The 19,059-nt window shown below is 38.3% G+C and overlaps 1 protein-coding gene across 5 annotated transcripts in view; it reads left to right on the top strand.

Annotated features, from left to right (window-relative positions):
- Positions 1-265: 265 nt before the first annotated feature.
- NAP1L1 (nucleosome assembly protein 1 like 1) overlaps positions 266-19,059 on the top strand; it is a 35,346-nt gene continuing 16,552 nt past the window's right edge. For 3 of the 5 annotated variants that reach the window (XM_021665967.2, XM_021665963.2, XM_021665968.2), the window contains exons 1-3: positions 11,176-11,212; positions 16,252-16,337; positions 17,754-17,856. In XM_021665967.2, the coding sequence (XP_021521642.1) occupies positions 11,196-11,212; positions 16,252-16,337; positions 17,754-17,856 (206 nt within the window). In that variant the 5' untranslated portion in view covers positions 11,176-11,195. Of the gene's footprint in view, positions 283-639; positions 657-11,175; positions 11,213-16,251; positions 16,338-17,753; positions 17,857-19,059 lie in introns of those variants that run through there. The other 2 variants (XM_021665964.2, XM_021665966.2) reach the window with 2 other exon arrangements.

Below are 19,059 nucleotides of genomic sequence, written 5' to 3' on the forward strand. Positions count from 1 at the left end.
AGGAAAGAACTGTTTTTCTTAGGCAGGGAGGTAAAATGGTTACCGGAGGCCGGCGTGTTGCTGGAATTAGGCCTTGACAAGGAGCGCCCGGCGCCTTAGCTGCGGCGAGCGAGGAACCAGGCAACTGGCGCCCGCCGTCCGCGCTCGCGGCAGAACACCGAAGGGGGTGGGCCAGGCCGGGCGCCGGCACGCGGGTCAGGCCTTCCCCACAACTGATGGGAATCAGATTTCCTTTCCGGCTCAACGAGTAGAAATGAGGCGGTGGGATGCTTAGCAGAGGAGGTTAGACACCGGGGGGAACTAGAGGAGCCCAAACGCTGCGCCTGAGCCTCGGGGCGGCAGGAGCCCTCGGCTGGGGTATGGAGGTCGCCCAGGCAGAAGGACAGTTCAGTTGCCAGGCAACCCGGCCTGGACCCGCCCCTCGCTCGAGTTGCTGGGAGACGACGAGGCCAGTGGGAGGGCGGTGAGAGGGCCCTACGTGCTGACGCTAATTGTATATGAGCGCAAGCGGCGGGCTGTTGGGTCTTTTTTAGCGCCATATGCGCGCGGCGCCGCCTCCTGCTCCTCCCGCCGCCTCCTGCTCCTCCCGCCGCCGCTGCCGCCCTGAGTCACTGCCTGCGCAGCTCCGGCCGCCTGGCTCCCCATACTAGCAGCCGGTAACGGATAGGGGCCTGGAAGGGTGGGGGAACGTGGAGTTGGCTGGGCGGCCTGTGCAAATGGGAGGGCCGGAGGGATGGAGGGACTGGGAGCCTGGAGTCGGGGCCGCTGGCCGCCTGAGGCCTCTGGGGTCGTCCAGTGAGGTCGGAGTGAACCTCGGAGTCCCGACTCCGCCGCCCCGGGGCCGATCAGCGCTTTTGTCCCGGACGGCTGAGGCGACGTGGGGGTCGGCGCGGCCTGAGGTTCTGTGAGTCCCACCGTCTTCTCCGCATGGACCGGAGCGAGGCCGCGGCGACGCCTGGGTGCTCTGAGAGTGGGCCGCGCCGCGAGGGATCAGGAGGCCCCCGGCTTACTGGCCGGGCAGCGTGCAGAGCTGGCAGCCTCTTCGACGCCCCCCTGCTTTTCCCTAAAATATAATACTGGGAGGGAGGCCCCTGGGAGATGAAAAGACGGCGGAGGCTGCGAATTCCGACGGGAGGGAGGGGCTGCGGAGGGACAAGGCCCCGAGGCGGGGAGGGGGCGGGTGAGGCTGCGAAGCTCCCAGGCTCTCCGCCCACTCGGGGCGGCCACGAGGGGAGGGGAAACCCCCGGCGGCTTCCATTCCACACGTGGGAATGGGCTTCGTAGCCGCCGGCTGGGCCTGGTTGGAGACCCTTGCCCTCGGGCTATCCTTACTTTGAAAGTTGCAGAGACAGTGGAATGTGAAAATGATAAGCTAGTAAGCCCTGTCCCTGGGTTTCAAACTCTTCCCTGATTCTCTTTGGTCTTGATCTTTTTATTGGTACCCGAGGAGAGTGTGAATGTTAGCTGATGATGAAGAAGGGCCTCCACTGCTAGTGCTTTAAAAAGTTAACGCGTGTATAGCGCTTATGTTAACTGTTAGTAACAAAAGCTTGTTATTGTGTATCCTAAGTACACTTAGATGAGTGTCTTCATCAGGGCTTTTTCTTTGGGGAGTATTGATCCTAATCGATTTAAACTCCTAAACCAAGCTTGTCCAACCGCGGCCCAGGACGGCTTTAACTGTGGCCTAACACAAATTCATAAGTTTTCTTAAAACATGAGGGTTTTATTTTTTTTTCAATTTTCTTTCTTTCTTTTTTTTCTGAAAGGAGCTAAGCCTTGAAGCATTCTTTTTCTTTCTTTCTTTCTTTTTTTTTTTTTTAAAGCTCATCAGCTAGTTAGTTTATTTTACGTGTGGCCTAAGACAGTTCTAGCATGGCCCAGGGAAGCCGAATATGGAACCACCCCTGCAAACGGTTCTTGGATGAAAATAAAGAGTTTGGTCCTTTATAGCTTTAATTGTTCTTGGCTTTCTTAGAAATTAGTTCCTTTATTGAAGTGACTAGAATAAGATACTTAACTGTTTTCTTTTTAAGATGGATGGAATGAATATAAACTTAGCCAAGTTTGTAGCCTTCAACCTTGTCAATGAACCTCACTCCCCTAAAATCTCGGGGATGGCAGTGTAGGAAGGCTGCGACTGAGGTCCTATCTGGGAAGGCTGGACTTTGAAGTACAAAACGGATGAACCAGGCACAGGATGTCCTCAAGGAGCCCCTGTTTTAGACGGTCACTGGTTGATAAGTTAGTTCTGAAACAACTACATTTTAACAAACTACATTTTAAAATCTCACTGCTATATTTTAGGAATCTCACAGCTGCATTTTAAAATTTACACTGCTTGCCTGGTTTCAGAAGAGCTGTAAAATGAAATTTGGCTTTTTGAAAATAGGTGGATTCAAAACATCTTTGGAAAGGAATATCTGGGTCCTCTTTTTTTTTTTTGGTTCGTTTAAATTAATACTCCTATTCTTAGTTTGGAGATAATACACATTACCTTTGATTGAATAAGGGGAAAACCTTTCACGTGTAGGATATCATGTAAAAATCAACGAGAAATAAGTGAATTTTACAGTTACCTTCAAGGGACTCTCGTGTTTCAAGCTTGTTTGAAGTTGCCCGAGTTTAAATAAATGGCCTAAACCTAAACTATAGTTCTAAGAATACTGTCCTTTGGAGAATATGTGGAACTAAACCTTGGTAGGTGGACTTGGACATCTGTCATAAAACCTTGACTAATAGATTCTTCTTCCAGGTCAACATTGTTTATTTAATAAATAGAAATTTAAAAGTTTTCACTCTACCAATTTGAAAATCTAAATTTTATCTACTACAAAGTACCTATTTTTATATTAGGCCCATTAATTTATGGAATTATAAAGCTAATACTGAATGTGGCAAATGACTGCACTTGGCCTTTAATGAGATTTTTGAAAAGAATACCTGTACCATAACTAATGTAGTCCAAAATGCCATCCCTCACTTTATTCAGCCTTGGCCCTGTTGGCTCTAAATTTCTCAAAATATGTTCAAGACAAAGGGTCTTTTTGTAGGAGAAGTGGCTAAAGAAGAAATATCTGTTGGACTTCAAAGGTCTGAAGATGTCAAATACAGTATTTTATTCACTCTTGGTTGTAAATTTAAAACAGGATTAGAGCAAATGAATCCTCATCAATATCAACATATTAATGATCAGTGTATTCCAGATCTTCAAGTTTAATCAAATCCATAATCACTTGTGTTCTTAGTTTATTCTTTGGGTAACTATCTAGCACCTGTATGGACATGTGTCAGATATCATGAGCAAAAGAGGTAAATTGGTTGCTTAGATATGAAATGTTAAATTGTGATGAGTGCTGTGAAGGAAGAAAAGGGTAAAGGGGGGCATAGAGTAATAACAACGTTTACACAAAGGAACCTGTTATGATTGATGACTTTAAGTTCCGTTTCAAGCTAATTTCATCTAAGTTTTTGGGCAGTGTAGAGGTTAGAAGGAGAGAGTTGTTGCTTTACACCTATCCATACTTAAGTCCTTTAACACAATGACTGCAGAACATTAGAGTATATTACTAGACTTGCCATAGAAAGTGGCTTCTATACCTTTGGTTACCAACTCTGCCTTTTACTTCCTAAATATTTGTATACATTTTTACTTATTCAGAAGTTTTGTACGTTTTGATTTTTATTGGGAAACAGGGTTTTATATATATTTTTTACTTGTGGAGACAGGCTCTTGCCGTGTGGCCCTGGCTGGTTGGTCTTAAATGCCTGACCTCAAGCAGTCTTCTTGCCTTGTCCTTCCAAAGTGCTGAGTTGACAGGTATGAGCCACCACACCTGTCTAGAGTTGCAATTTTGGTCTTGGTACTATTTTCTAAAGAGGGTACAGAAGAGCATAATGGGTAAATAATGTAATAGCACTTACTGAGTGATTATTCAGACATTATTTAAAATTCTGTGTGTATTATTAGTTCATTTAATGTACTTAGAGACAGATAGCATCAACATTTTAACAAGGAAATAGGTACAGAATGGTAATAACCCATCCATGATTACGTACATGAGCAGTGATAACTTAAGATGAGATAATTTTTATCCTGGCTTTGAAAGAATGTTGACTTACACTGTTCTGCTATAAATCAGCATATTAGTCCATTTTCCGTTGTTGAGAGTACCTGAAACTGGGTAATTTATTAAAAAGAATTTATTTCTTAGTTATAGAGGCTGAGAAATCCAAGATCGAAGGGCTACATGTGGAGAGAACCTTGCTTGTGGGGACTCTGAAGGTTCCCAAGGCAGCGCAGGGTATCACATAGGGAGGGGGCTGAGCATGCTAACATAGTAGCTCAGATCTCCAGTTACCCTGGTGGGAAACTGGGTAATTTATAAAGAAATACATTAATCTGTGAATGGATTAATTCCTTTGTGAGGGAAGAGCCCTCATGATCCAATCCCTTCTTAAAGACCCCACCTCAGTGCTATCACATAGGGGATCAAATTTCAACATGAGTTTTGGAGGGGACAGATAAGCTTTAGCAGCATAGAATTCAGAAGCACTCCACCTTGTATCCCAGTGTGCTCTAGGGAAAAGCCGTGTAGCAGTTAATGGTCATGAAGTCTTCTTCCAACATATAATTTGTTTATATATACAGTTATGCCTGGTTAATGATGGGGATATGTTCTGAGAAATGCATCATGAGGCCATTTCATCCTTTTGTGAATGTCGTAGAAATGTACTTGCACAAACCTAGATGGTACAGCCTACTACACAGCTAGGCTATATGGCATAGCCTGTTGTTCCTAGGCTACAAACCGGTCTAGCATGTTGCTGTGTTAGGCAGTTTTAACTTTTTTTTTAATGAGTTGGAGTGGACCCTAATGACAAAAAACATAGTATAGTAAATACATAAGCCAGTAAGTTGTTTATTGTCCTTGTCAAGTCTTACGTACTGTACATGATTGTATGTGCCATACTTTTATGTGACTGTGCAGTAGGTTTGTTTATACTACCATCAACACAAACATTAATAACGATTTGAGCTGTGACATTACTAGGCAATAGGAATGTTTCAGCTCCATTATAATCTTGTGGGATCACCGTTGTACATGCAATGCTGTGTTGACTGAAATGTTATGTGGCTGTAGTTGGGTAACGGTTTCTTAGCCTTATGTCTGCTCTATATATCCAATCAGTTCAGTCGGTCGTCTCCCATCTTCAGTGGAAGATTTTGTTTTTAGTTTGTTTTAGTAAGGAAGATTTGCATTCAGGAGATCAGGTGTGGTGGCTCTCACCTGTAATCCCAGCACTTTGGGAGGCCAAGGCGGGAGGATTGCATGAGCTCAGGAGTTGCAGACCAGCTAGGCAACATATTGAGACACTCTGTCTTTTAAAAAGAATTAAAACAATTAGCTGAGTGTGGTGGTGCACACCTGTAGTCCCAGCTACTCAGGAGGCTGAGGTGAGAGAATCACTTGAGCCTATGAGGTCAAGGCTGCAGTGAGCTGTGATGATGCCACTGCACTGTAGCCTGGGCAACAGAGCAAGACCCTGTCTCAAAAAAAAAAAAAAAAAGATAGCCTTCAAATATGTTTTTAGGGTCAATTATGTCTTTTGAGATCTTATAACACACCATATATATGTGAACCTTTTATTATAAAGTGACCTCTTTATCTCAGTGATGTTTTTCCTTGAAATCTTTTTTTTCCTGATATTAATACAGTGATACTAACTTTGGTTAGTGTTTTATTCTGAAACTATCTTTATGTTACAGATTTTTTTTTTTAAGGAGATAGGTTGAAGTGTGGTGGTACAATCATAGCCTCTGTAACTTCAAACTCCTGGCCTCAGTCTCCCGAGTAGCTAGGTCTACCTACAGCAAGCATTTTAATTTTTTTGTAGAGATGATCTATGTTGCCCAGGCTGGTCTTGAACTCCTGGCCTCAAGTGATTCTCCTGCCCTAGCCTTTCAAAGTGCTGAGACTATAGGTGTGAGCCACCACATAGGGCCTCACCTTCATTCTTACGAAATGTTTTCTTTGGGGATAGTATTCTAGGATTGTTAGTTCTTTTCAACATATTCTGTTGTCTTTTGGTGTCTTACTGAAGAGAAGACTTAGCTGTCAGTCTTTTCTGCCTTTGAAGTTAATCTTCCTTTTCTGTGTGTGCTTTTGAGGTGAATTTGTTTTTGCTATCTTGCCTTTTTACTGATATATATATATATAAATTATACTTATTTTTAATATATATAATTTATATATATAATACCTGTGATTTTTATACATATAAAAAATCCTTAGCTGGATAAATACATATATATGGATTCTTTATTTTATGGTTTTAATTTGTAGGGCTACCTGAATCTGTGGATTGGTGTGTTTCATCACTTACGGAAAAGTCTTGGATGTTAATTTCTTCAAATATTCTGTCCTATTCTCCTGCTCTTAGAACTTGTATAAAGTCCTTATTAGATCAGTGGCTTCCTTGCAGATAGTGTATTTTCATGCTGAGATCAAAGACAACTCAGCTTACTTTGTCTATAGATATATATTTGTTTATAGTCTGTTGGACAATATTTAAGTCTTTGTGTAGGATTGGTTTCTGTTGTATTCTTTTCTGTTTCTCCTGTTGGCTGTGAACATTACTTGTATGAATTTTTTGAGGTCTAGAAAGAAGCTTTCATTTATATTTGGATATGCAAGTGTCTGAATATACCAGGGACAGATATAGCTTGGGGTTTGGAGGGCAATACAGATGAGGAAAATTTGGGCTCTTTGTCCAAGAGAATGAATTTATTCTTGAGGAATATAGCACCTTGGAGTTCCTGCTTAATTTGGGAGGGTTACTGTAAAGATACCCACCTTGGACAGGCCCAGGATTTTAACTTTGGTTAAAACCAAAGTTCACATTGCTTATAATTGGCAATTGACCTCAGTGCAAAAGTACCTTCTGCTTCCTGTTTTACCCTCAGTTTTGGACTGGTAATTCCTTACTATCTTGTTAGCATTTCAGTACTTTTAAGATTTTAACAAAATGTTTTTGTTTAAAAAAAGTCTGTACTTTTAATTCTTTTTTTTGTGTGTGTGAGATAGGGTCTTACTGTCACCCAGGCTGGAGCGCAGTGGCATGATCTCGATTCACTGCAACCTCTGCTTCCTGGGTTCAAGCAATTCTGCCTCAGCCTCCCAAGTAGCTGGGACTACAGGTGTACGCCACCACGCACAGCTAATATTTTGTATTTTAGTAGAGACTGGGTTTCACCATGTTGCCCAAGCTGGTCTCGAACTCCTAAGCTCAGGCAATTCGCCCACCTTGGCCTTGAAGGTACTAGGATTACAAGTGTGAGCACTGTGCTTGCCCATATTTTTCACCGGTAGAATTGATCTACGTAATCTAGTTTGTTGCTCTCAGGAATGAAAGCATTTCACAGAGAACTTGGAATGCAATTTATTGTCTAACAAATAAGATTCTCACTGATTTTATTTAATTGAACTGCAATAAAAAATTAATACGGGTATTCACTTAAACTTGTGTTCTCAGTGTGATCTAACTCTCTGAGAACCACCTCTCAGAAACTGAGTTTCTGGTTGAGAATGCAGATTTTTGGGTCCCACTTCCTCAGGTGTTTTTCTGCTTCATATAGATGATGAAATAGAGTCAGAAGTTGTTTGCCTGAATTTGTAGATTGCTACAAAGTTGATGTCAGCCCAAATGATCTGACTACAACTGACTAGAAAATTAGATCTGTCTTACAACCAAGAGGTATAATTTATCCATAATGGGCAGGTTAGAGCAGCCTTCTCTGTAGGAGTAAATGCCTCCTGTTAATGTTCTCTAAATTATCTGTCTTGGATCCTCTACAAAGATGAAGTTTCATTTTAAGAGTTTAAACTATAAATACAATACTGCAAATGGACATTGAGGTTAGCAGTATAGCCATTCTTCTGCGAACACATTAAAATGTTATAAAAGGGCCAGGTGTGGTGGCTCACATCTGTTATCCTAGCACTTGGGGAGGCCGAGGCAGGCGAATCACTTGAGATCAGGAGTTTGAGACCATCCTGACTAACATAGTGAAACCCCATCTCTACTAAAAATACAAAAAATTAGTTGAGCGTGATGACATGCGCCTGTAGTCCCAGCTACTGGGGAAGCTGAGGCAGGAGAGTCACTTGAACCTGGGAGGTGGAGGTTGCAGTGAGCCGAGATCACACCACTGTACTCCAGCCTAGGCGACAGAGCAAGACTCTGTCTCAAAAAAATAAAAAGTTATAAAATTTAAATTTGGAAGTTTTGGGGTTTTTTTGCTTCTATTTTTGACAATTGCTGGGTTTACTAGACACTATATATTAAACCCAGCAAATTTCAGAATAAATTTGTATTGGAAATTATTGTATAAATCTGTGTATTGGAAAACTTTGGTCCAGTCAAAGACGGACCATGTGCATATGTGATAATGATTCCATAAGATTATAATACCTTTTTTTATTAAACGGGAAAGCGCGAAACCTTGTTTTTATTGTATCTTTTCTGTGTTCATATACATAACTACTTAGCCATCATATTAAAGTTGCCTACAGTATTCAGTACAGTCACATGCTATATAGGTTTGTAGCCTGGGAGCAATAATCCATATCATAGTCTAGGTGCCTGGTAGGCTATACCATCTAGGTTTGTGTAAGTACACTCTGATGTTTGAACAACAACAAAATCATCTAAAGACACGTTTCTCAGAACATACTCCTATGTTTAATCTGCACATGGTGAATGGAAAATAAGTTCTCATTACTCCCAGTCCCTTCTTTCTCATTAGGTTACTCCTGTTAGGTTTTTGGTGTATGTTTTCAGAAGAATTTTATTTACATTAAAGTATGTACATATATGAGTGACATTTTATATATATATATATATATATTTCATATCCAAATGGGATTTTGGCCTACATCCTATGTCTTGTTTTGGTGTTCTTTCATAGCAACTCAGGTCTGTTTCATTTGTGACTGCAAAACATTCCATTTTATGCATATTCCATGATAGTACTAAGTTTATAATAAGCTTTGTGTATTACCCCAAAGAATACAATGCTATAATTGGCAAGATCAGATTTAATTCCTGTAATCATGAATCTTATCAGTTGGGACAGACCATAGGTCACACTAATTTATAATTATAGACTGACATCTTATGTTGGAGAGAAAGAAACCTTTATAGGAGTGTGTGTACCAATAAATCTTACTTAACCAGAATGTATAGGTTGGAGAAAGCATTTCTGAGGAGTGAAACTTTGAACTGAGAGCCAAATGATGTGCAGGACTTGTTCAGAGCTGTGGAAGAACCTTCTAGGTGAACATGGAAAGCAAAGGCATAAGATTCTTTGTAATTTTTTTATGGTAGATCTCATAAGTGAGTAAGTCTGAAAGTGGACATATTTTATTTTTTTAATTTTTTTTTAGTTTTTTAAGAGACAGAGTCTCACTGTGTTGCCAAGGCTTGTCTTGAACGCCTGGCCTCAAGTGATCCTTCTGCCTCGGCCTCTCAAAGTGCTGGGATTGCAGGTGTGAGCCATGGTGCCTGGCTGAGATGGACATGTTTACGACTTTTGATATTCCTATTGTCAGATTGCTCTCCAGAAAGATACAGCAACAATAGCCAGAAATAAGGATGCATATGCACACATTTCCCTGTATTAAAAGGAAATTATTGATGATGCAATAGACAAACTGGTATCCTACTTGCATTTTTTTGATGTCAGAGATTCAATATTTTTCTTATTTTTTATTAGTATTTATAATTGTTAAACATTTTGTAAATGCTGACTCATTACCCAGCATCACTAGAAAAATTCATCAGTACTATTAGGAATAATTTATAACAAATAGAAAATATTTATAGAGTTAGACACATTAGGAAGAAATATTTTCTTTATAATCAATAAATCAATAATAATGTTTTCCCAAAATATTAGCACTTAACTGCTGAAATCAGGATCTTTTCCATTTTTAAAAACTCTTTGTTCATAGGTATATTAGATATGTTGCTATGAAAGCAAACACATCTTGTAGGATTTTGTGGGTTAAATATGTACTATGATTTTAATTTTTACCAGCTAACTTGATTCTATTTATTTATGCATGTATTTATTTATTTTTTTTAGAGATAGGGTCTTATATTTCCAGGCAGGCTTTGAACTCCTGTGCTCAAGTGATCTTCCTGCCTCTTGTGCAGCTGGAACTACAGTCTCCTACCACGGTGCCTGGCTAAGATAAACTAGATATTAATGTGGATTCTATCTAAACTTGCTTTAGTTTTTATGTAATCTGTAGATTACCTGTGGCATTCTGCCTTTTTTTTTCTGCCTGAATATAACTCATCTGCTGAGTAAGATTTTTTTTCCTAAAAGCAGTATTCTCCAGGTTCATACTAATCTCTTAGTGAGAAGGAACTTAGGATATGCTCTGTTCAGTCCTAACAGTAAACGTATTCAGGTCTGGTAACCACAAGTCTTGACAATGTCTGCAGCATATCTAGGAGGAGTTGGAGGTTGGTGGTTAGCAGTTATCTAACATGAGGTACATATACATTTGAAGAGTTAAGGAAGGCTTACCTGACATTAAGATTGGGACCCAGAGCTTTTGAAATAGTCTAAACGGTTGATATTTGATCCAGGGATGAAGTCTTTTTTAAAAAGATAACCAAGAGGCATAGTGAGTACAGTAGGCATCAGATTATAAAAATGAATATTGCTAAATATGAAATGGATTTTGTTTTAAGATGCTACATAGCCAAAAAATTTAAGCAGAAATTGACCTTTTTGATTGTTAAAAGAATATGAATGAAGGCCCTTTTGTACTGTTCCTTTCCTATGATTCTAGCAAATGTTGGATTTTTTTTAACCAATGGTGCTATTACAATCTTTACACAACAGATTCTAAAAGCTTAATGGTAACTTTTCTTATTTTAGATAATATCCTATGAAAAATTATTTTTGGTACTGGTAAGGAAGAATTTGCATGTTCCATGAGTTTTCTTCTTAACACTGATAGTATTTTAAAGGAAACAGACATTTCTTGGTGTAGTTTTCAGCATAGTATTGATATAAAGGGTTTTGGCTTCATATGTTTTTATTGGTTTTAAGTAAATCATATACTTTTTTTTTAACATTGATGTTTCTCTCCATAGATATTTGGAGTTCTTACAACATGGCAGACATTGACAAGTAAGTGGCAGAGAGTTGGTTCTTTTTCAGAGATTTTTTTGGCATCACTTTGTATTGTGATGTTTTAACAGCAAGTAGCATGAATTATATATTATGAAAATGTAGTTACTAATGCTGAGCATGATAATAGATTATAAATACTCGCAGAATTCATTTTTATTGTATATATTTCCCAAAGATTTTACTGCTTGCATTGTAATGTACCAAATGCCCAAAGTGTGAATAAAATGTGTTTATATGTAGAGCTTAAGGAATATTAAGACAAGTTAAAAATGGAACATTACTATTAGAAACCTTGTGTGCCCCTTCTCAGTTGCACCTTTCCCTCGCAGACATATAAGCGCTATCCTGACTTTTGCTAATTCTTTTCTTTGCTTTCCTTTAGAGCTTTACCACATATAAATTCTCAATCAGTGTTTAATTTTGAAAATCTGAATAGTGATCACAAAGTTAGCTGAGTAAAGCAGCATTAACACTGTTAGTTGAAGGCTGTAAGATAGGATAACAAGGAAAAAAGACTATCTGGGTCATAGTCTGGCCTCAGCTTTCCTGAGGGTTTAGACTTATTCTTGAGAAGTACTGGGCAAGGTCATGCATCCTGGGAAGCATAGGTTTAAGCAAGTTGGCATGTGGCAGGATTCTACTGTGAATGGGTGTTTTATAGAACTAGAGTCAGGAAGAATGGGATGAGGTGCACAGTATTTCTGTAATTTTACAGTAGCCCATGTTAAAATAGAGCACTTGGAAGTGAGGGAATGCTAAATGATTATGCATAACTGTTGTAGGCATCAGCGAATGATACCGGGAGGGCTGGAAACTTTAGTACAAGATCAGCACAAAGAAGTACATATAAGAATTTGGGCCACTCTTATGCATTCTATCTTCAGCATTAAAAAAAACCAGAAGAGTGGAAGCAGGCATTTTTAGTGATAATGGTAAAGTGATTGTCTCCTATGTCACACTTCTGATTTGAATTGCTTAACCTTGGTGACATGACTGTCACTGGATCTATTTTACTACCTTCCGAGATTTCATCTTGTTTCTCCTCTTGGGTTTGTTGTTTGCTATATCTCACATTGCCTTCTCATTTCGTTAGTACCTTCTTGGAAGAGTACAAGGCAGTTAAATTATTTTAAGACATGTCATGACTCAAAACGACTATTCTACCTTTTATGCTGGATAGTAGTTATGCTTCTATGGTGGATAGTTTGTTTGGGTGTAGGATAGTAAGATGGGAATCATTTTTCTTCAGAATTTTGAAGGCACTGCTCCATTGTCACCTTGCTTCTAGTGTTGCTGTGTTGAAGTTCGGAGTCATCACAATTCTTAACCATAACCATTTGTGTGTGATAGTTAAGAAATACATACATTTACAGTACATACATTTCTGGAAGCTAATCTGGCTTCAGAGTTCTGAAATTTTCACGTTATTTTTTTCTCTTAATGTTACACATTCGGCAGTGGACCCTTTCATGCAGCTATTCAGTGGCTTTTAGTTCCAGGGATATTCTTGATTTAACTTTGCGATTGCCTCATTTCTGTTTTCTCTTTCTGGAGCTACTATTAGATGTTGTGTGTTGGATTGGTCTTCTAATAATCTTTTGTCCTATTTTTCATCTTTGTCTCTTTGCTCTTCTCTCTGGGAAGAACTGAAGACTCATCTTTCAGCTCGTGTATTGGGTTTTAAAATTTCTGTTGTTTTAGTTTCCAAGACTTCTTTTGTTCTTCCTGTTTTTTTTTTTTTTTTGATAGCATCCTGTTCTTGTTTCATCAATGGTAATGTCTTTTCTCTGGATGTTTCTTCTACCTGTATAGTCTGTTTGCTCTTATATTTTCTTTCGCTTGTTTGTTTTAGTCTCAATCTAAGAGGCTTTCCTCAAAATATAAGGCAATACTTGCTTGGTTGCTCCTTAAGACTGGGTTGGGTGGGATATAGGGACAATTCAGAGATGTTTAAAGAAAGGAAAATTGATTAGAAAATTTGAGTGTTGGAGGGGGAGGAGTCTTGTTAATTTAGGATTTCAGTGTAGGGTCACCAGGGTGGGCGTTTGTTAGAACCCCCAGTTGTAGAATGTTTGTTTATTTTTTCTGGGGTAGTCAGATTCATCGTTGAACAGTGTCTGGGTAAAGAAAGATCTGGCTTCCGGTGTTCCTCTAAATGTAGAGGAGTCCCTGCATTTAGCATTCTAATGTGTACATAGTCAGTCCTATATCTTTGATGCTATTAACCGTGTCTGTTGTCTTCCAGTTCAAGTTCTGAATTTTACCCTTTCCCAAGAAGAAACTGAGTGTTTCTGCTGTGGTAGGGGAGAAGATCTAATGATTTAGCTGCTTATCAGTTTTTACTTTCTTGTTTCAGCCACCTTTTCTCCTGCCCCACCCTTTACCCTAGTTCTAGAAATGAACCTGGTACCACCAGTTCTTATCCTTTTAGAGACTGTAATTGGGCTGGTTCTCAGCTTTCCCCACTGCTAACTTAAATTTCAGTTCTCTCAATGAAATTATCACTTGTCTGGTTTCCAGCTTCCAAAATGTTGCTGCTCTTGTTTCTTTAATTTCAGCCTTAGTCTGCTAAAAAACCAAACAAACCCTTTATTATAATTTTAGTGGAGATTTTAGAAGGATTAAGATCAGATAAGTTTGTACTATTTGCCATCTTAACCTCGAAACTCTCATTGTAAACTTTAAAAACAATAAATTGGTATGACAGTTTGATTTCCTTCTTCCCTTATTGTTTAATTTTGGATGTCTGTTAGCCCTGGGAGCGTAGAAGTCAGAGGGGATTCTTGTTCTTGAAAACCAGAGTCATTAAACCTTTCTCTGTAAAAGGCTTGGTAGTAAACATTTTAGGCATTCTAGGCCAAATAGGATTCTCTAACTGCAGTTGGCCCTCTGTATCTGTGGGTTCAGCATCCATGAGTTTGCATCTGAATTCTACCAACTGCAGATAGAAAATATTAGGGAAAAAAAAAACAATAAAATATAACAGCACAATAATAAATAAAAATAAACAATAGAATATAACAACTATTACTGTTTTTTGTTTGTTTGTTTTGTTTTTAATAGAGAATTCTCACTGTGTTACTCAGGCTGGTCTTGAACTCCTGGCCTCAAGTAATCCTCTTGCCCTGGCTCCCAGAATGTTGGGATTGTAGGCATGAGCCAGTTTGTCTGGTCCAGCCCAATATAACTATTTCTTTAACATTTACATTGTATATAGTATTGTAAGTAATCTACAGGTGATTTAAAGTATACAGGAGGATGGGCATAGGTTAGTTGCAATTACTATGTCATTTTATATAAAGGACTTGAACATCCCAGGATTTTGGTAGGTGGTTTCCTGGGGGTCCACCATAAACTCTGAAGAATGACTGTATTCAACTCTGCTGATGTAATGTGAAAGCAGACAGTACATAAATATAGTGTGTCTGTGTTCCAGTAAAATTTTATTTACGATAATAGGGTGGGCTGGATTTGGCCACGTGGACATAGTTTGTGGACAACTGTTTTAAAGCCTTTGGATATAGATGTTCAATAAAGGATGAAAGACACTGGAGGAGGAGTTGCTCCAATTATCTGTAACCAGTGGCCCTTATGTGTGTACACTTTTAAGTTTATACTAAATCAGACTTCTTCCAGAAATAGGCTAGGCACGGTGGCCCACACCTGTAATAATCCTATAACTTTGGAAGGCCGAGGTGGGAGGATCACCTGAGGCCAGGAATTCGAGACCAACCTGGCCAACATGGTGAAACCCCATCTCTACTAAAAATACAAAAATTAGCCAGGTGCAGTGGCACACTTCTGTAGTCTCAGCTATTCAGGAGGCTGTGGCACAAGAATTGCTTGAGCGTGGGAGGCAGAGGTTGCAGTGGGCCGAGATTGTGCCACTGCACTCCAGCCTGGGTGACTTTCAGAAATAATATGTATCATTTCTGAAGACTGAATTGTTTTCCTTTGTTGACAGGAACTTAAATTATGTCAGCAGAGTACAATTGAACTTTTTTGTATTTGTATAAAAATTAAGTCATTATTTGTCTCTGTGGAAAATTAATTGTTCAAATGCTGTTTAGACACAAAAGTAACTAAGTTTCTAATCCAAATGTTAAAATATTCATATAGGAATTGTTCGATGACCTTTTATATTGATTAGGAGTCCTTAATTTCCTTTCTAATGCTAGATGCAATCCTATGTTCACGAATTAGATTTTTGGTGATTTTTTAAGGTGAAATGGGAAGGATGCTATCTTACTACTTCTTACCTTCTCTTTCAATGGTGCTATCATCTTGGCTTTGTTCTAAACAAGAATTAGGCTCCAAAGTCTTTATTCTTTCTCACATCCACTATGAAGTAAAGAAAAGGTAAGTCCAAAGACAGTATAGGCTGATACAGTTGCTCCACAGCCATAAGGGGTCCAGGATTCTTCTGTTTTTCCTAATTCCTTTTTCTTTAGCTAGTGGCTTTCATTCTCTAAGATGCCTCCCAGTCCAGTGTGGCTGCTGGAGCTCTATCCATCATACTCATATTCTAAGTGGGAGGGGGAGAAGGATTAAGATAAAGGCTTCCCAGCTGTTTACCGTCTTATTAAGGATACTCCCTCAAAGAAATACAGTACTTCTGCTTTTTTATCTTGCTGCCAAAATAGTCTAGCTAAAGGTAGGCTAGGAAATGTAGACTTTTAGCTTGGTTTGTTGCCATCTCATATAAAATAAGGATGTTATTACTAAGAAGGAAAAGTAAAATCAATGGATATTTGGTTGAATGCACATGCTTGTTGACATCACATCCCTCAAAAACCTACAAAACCAGTTTTTTATATCTTGAAAAGTATAAACTTTACATGTGACTAGATGCCTTTAATGAAAGTTTAAGAACTTCCAGTTTGTACTTGTTTACATATGAAGTTAGAAAACTGAATTACCTTTTGAATTTCCTATTTTATGTCTTTGAAAGAGATGCTAATTTTGAAAATGAATTTTTTCTATAATTTTTTTGGTAATTGGTACATTTGAACCTTGGTGTGATACTGATATTATAGCAAAGAACAGTCTGAACTTGATCAAGATTTGGATGATGTTGAAGAAGTAGAAGAAGAAGAAACTGGTGAAGAAACAAAAATCAAAGGTATTACTTTAAATTACTTCAGGAGCCAGTGATTGCTGGCACATATCTACTAGAGGGTAGTTAAAAGTACCAGTCTGTTTTTTTGGACTCTTGCTCATTGTTCATTTTATCTACTGGTCCATACCTCTGGTAACTGTGTGTGTGTGTGTGTGTGTGTGTGTGTGTGTGTGTGTGTGTGAGAGAGAGAAAGAGAAAGGAAGGGTAGGTATAGATAAAGCGAGTCAGAAGTCATTGTTTTTGCATCCTCCACAGTTGGTGTTACTTGGTGTAGCTGTGTCAAACAGCTGCCCATGAGTTCTGTCTGAATTTAGAAATGTTCCAGGTTTGATGTGGTGCTTATGACAGTATGTTTAGTGTTTAATATATAGAGAACATGTAGTGTGTGTCTTTTTAAAAATCCACTCCTTCAAGCAAAAAAGCCATTTATTAAGTGTAGGTAATATTCACAATTTATTTTAGCAGATAATTTTTGAAAGGAGTGGTGGTGGGGGATTGTACTTCTTAGGTTATGTCCTGTAGATCTGGGCCAAGAATATTAAGGTACCAGATGACTCAGCTTTTCATTTTTAAACCAGATGGAAGTTAATTGTGAAAAGACTTCAGAACTTGTATTAATAGCTTCAGCTTTCATTTTGTAACATTTTCTTAACAGATACAGAACTGTATCCTCAGTGACCAATATTGATATTTTAAAATCTGTATTGGTTATCCTGGCTGTACATCATCTAATAATTGAAATATTATTGATAATTAATGGCACTTTGTGTAATAACTGTATTGATGAAGAGAAGATTAGTAATGTAATTTGTTTTGTATAAATTGGCGTAAATTTGGATTGAGTATGTTTTTAAAAAGCTATTGATAACCACATTTTGTTTTGGCTTCAGTTACAACCTATGACTTTCTCAACTACTAACTTTATTCATATACATAGAAATACATTACACAAGCATCAAACATAAACATTCAATCACGAACTTCACCTTTCTCCTGGGCCTAAAACTGTCAGTATATTTGCACTTTTCTGATATGTGTTGTCTGCATTCAAAGGACTGTCAAGAGCCGTAGATAGGCATCTGAAATGAAGCTTTGAGCTTCCTAAAATGCAAGGTGGGTGAAACACAAGATACTAGGAAGAGAAAGGATATTGTTCTTAGTACTTGTGGCAGTGGCCTTGAGAAATGCCTTGACTAGAGATAAGTCATAAGGAATCTGAATTATTCCTGAACATTGGGTTTTCTTAGAATACATTCTCTTTAACTTGTCCTGCCCATCGCTACTCATTATATACACCAGCAATTTATGGGCCAGTTAGGAAAACTTCATGAGATTGGATTGTCCTATTTAAAAAGCATAATACATTTTCATAAAATCCTTCTTTCGATGCCCTTTTTTTTGTTTTGTTTTGTTTTAAAGCACGTCAGCTAACTGTTCAGATGATGCAGAATCCTCAGATTCTTGCAGCCCTTCAAGAAAGACTTGATGGTCTGGTAGAAACACCAACAGGATACATTGAAAGGTACAAGTTCTCCTTTTCCGTGGTCCTTATTTATCTTTCTATAATCAATCAACATTGCAGGCGTATCTATTTTTAAGACCATCTAGGATTTAGGTATGCAGTAGTAGAAACCTGTTGTCTGTTAGTATCCAGTATAGGATTATTGGAAGTTTAAAATTGTGCTTAGTACCACCTGTTTACATTGATTTTTTAAAGTTTATTTATTTTGGTTCAAGTTTATAGGAAGTACACTGATCTTAAGTATTTCTGAGATTTGTTTATAGGTCTGTTGGAAGTGCACAGAATTAGAAGAAATACCGATTTTTTATTTCACTGGTGACATAAATCATTCATAATAACATGAATATCTTACTCAGCTTACACATTTAAAAAACGTTTTTTGTGATTTTAAGATCCATTCAGGTTACTATCTATATGTTAATTATAGTTAGTAGCTTCTAAATGTTGCCTAGTTCTCTGGTGTGTGTTCACTGTTTTATTTGCTTTTCCTATGGTGGACTTCTTTATCAACATGAATTGTGATGGACATCTTTGTACATGTCCTGTAAAGGAACTGTGTAAGAATTTCTTTGAGATGTGTACTCAGCAGTGGGATTGCCACTTACATAGAGTATGTAAGCCTTTTTAAAGTATTATACCTCTAGCATGATTTCCAGAAATAGTGTATACTCAGTGCAAGAAGATGGATTTATCTTTATGTCTGCCAACATTTAGTAACATCCAGCTTTGTGGTCTTTTTGTTTTTATTTTTAAATCAGTCTAAGAGGTGCAGACTCATTTTGTCTTATTTGTATTTTATGATTCCTAATGAGCAGCTTTTTTTCATAATGCTTGTGAACCTTTTCGGTTGCTCGTTGGTACCCTTTTCCCATTTTCCTGTTGGGATTGTTATTTTTTTAATGCTTTGCAAAAGTCTTTGTATTCTAAATGTTAATGCCTTATCTGTTTTTAGGCATTCTAAATAATGTGTCATTTCTACTAATTTTATCCATGGAGTCCTCTGGTAAACAAGTTTTATTTTAGTAAAATACTTTGCCCTAAGGCTTGTGCTTTTGAAACTGTTTAAGAAGTCCCTCCTGGTCCTGCTACGTTTCCTATTGAATAGTTTTACCTTTTATATTTAGGTCTTAAATCCCTCTAGAGTCTACCTTTATATTTGATATATGTAAGCTTCCAGTTCCCTTTTCTTCTGCTTCATTTTTT

This window comes from Aotus nancymaae, unplaced genomic scaffold (genome assembly GCF_030222135.1).
Source record: "Aotus nancymaae isolate 86718 unplaced genomic scaffold, 86718_ANA_hifiasm-v0.15.2.pri h1tg000016l, whole genome shotgun sequence".
Classification (NCBI taxonomy): domain Eukaryota; kingdom Metazoa; phylum Chordata; class Mammalia; order Primates; family Aotidae; genus Aotus; species Aotus nancymaae.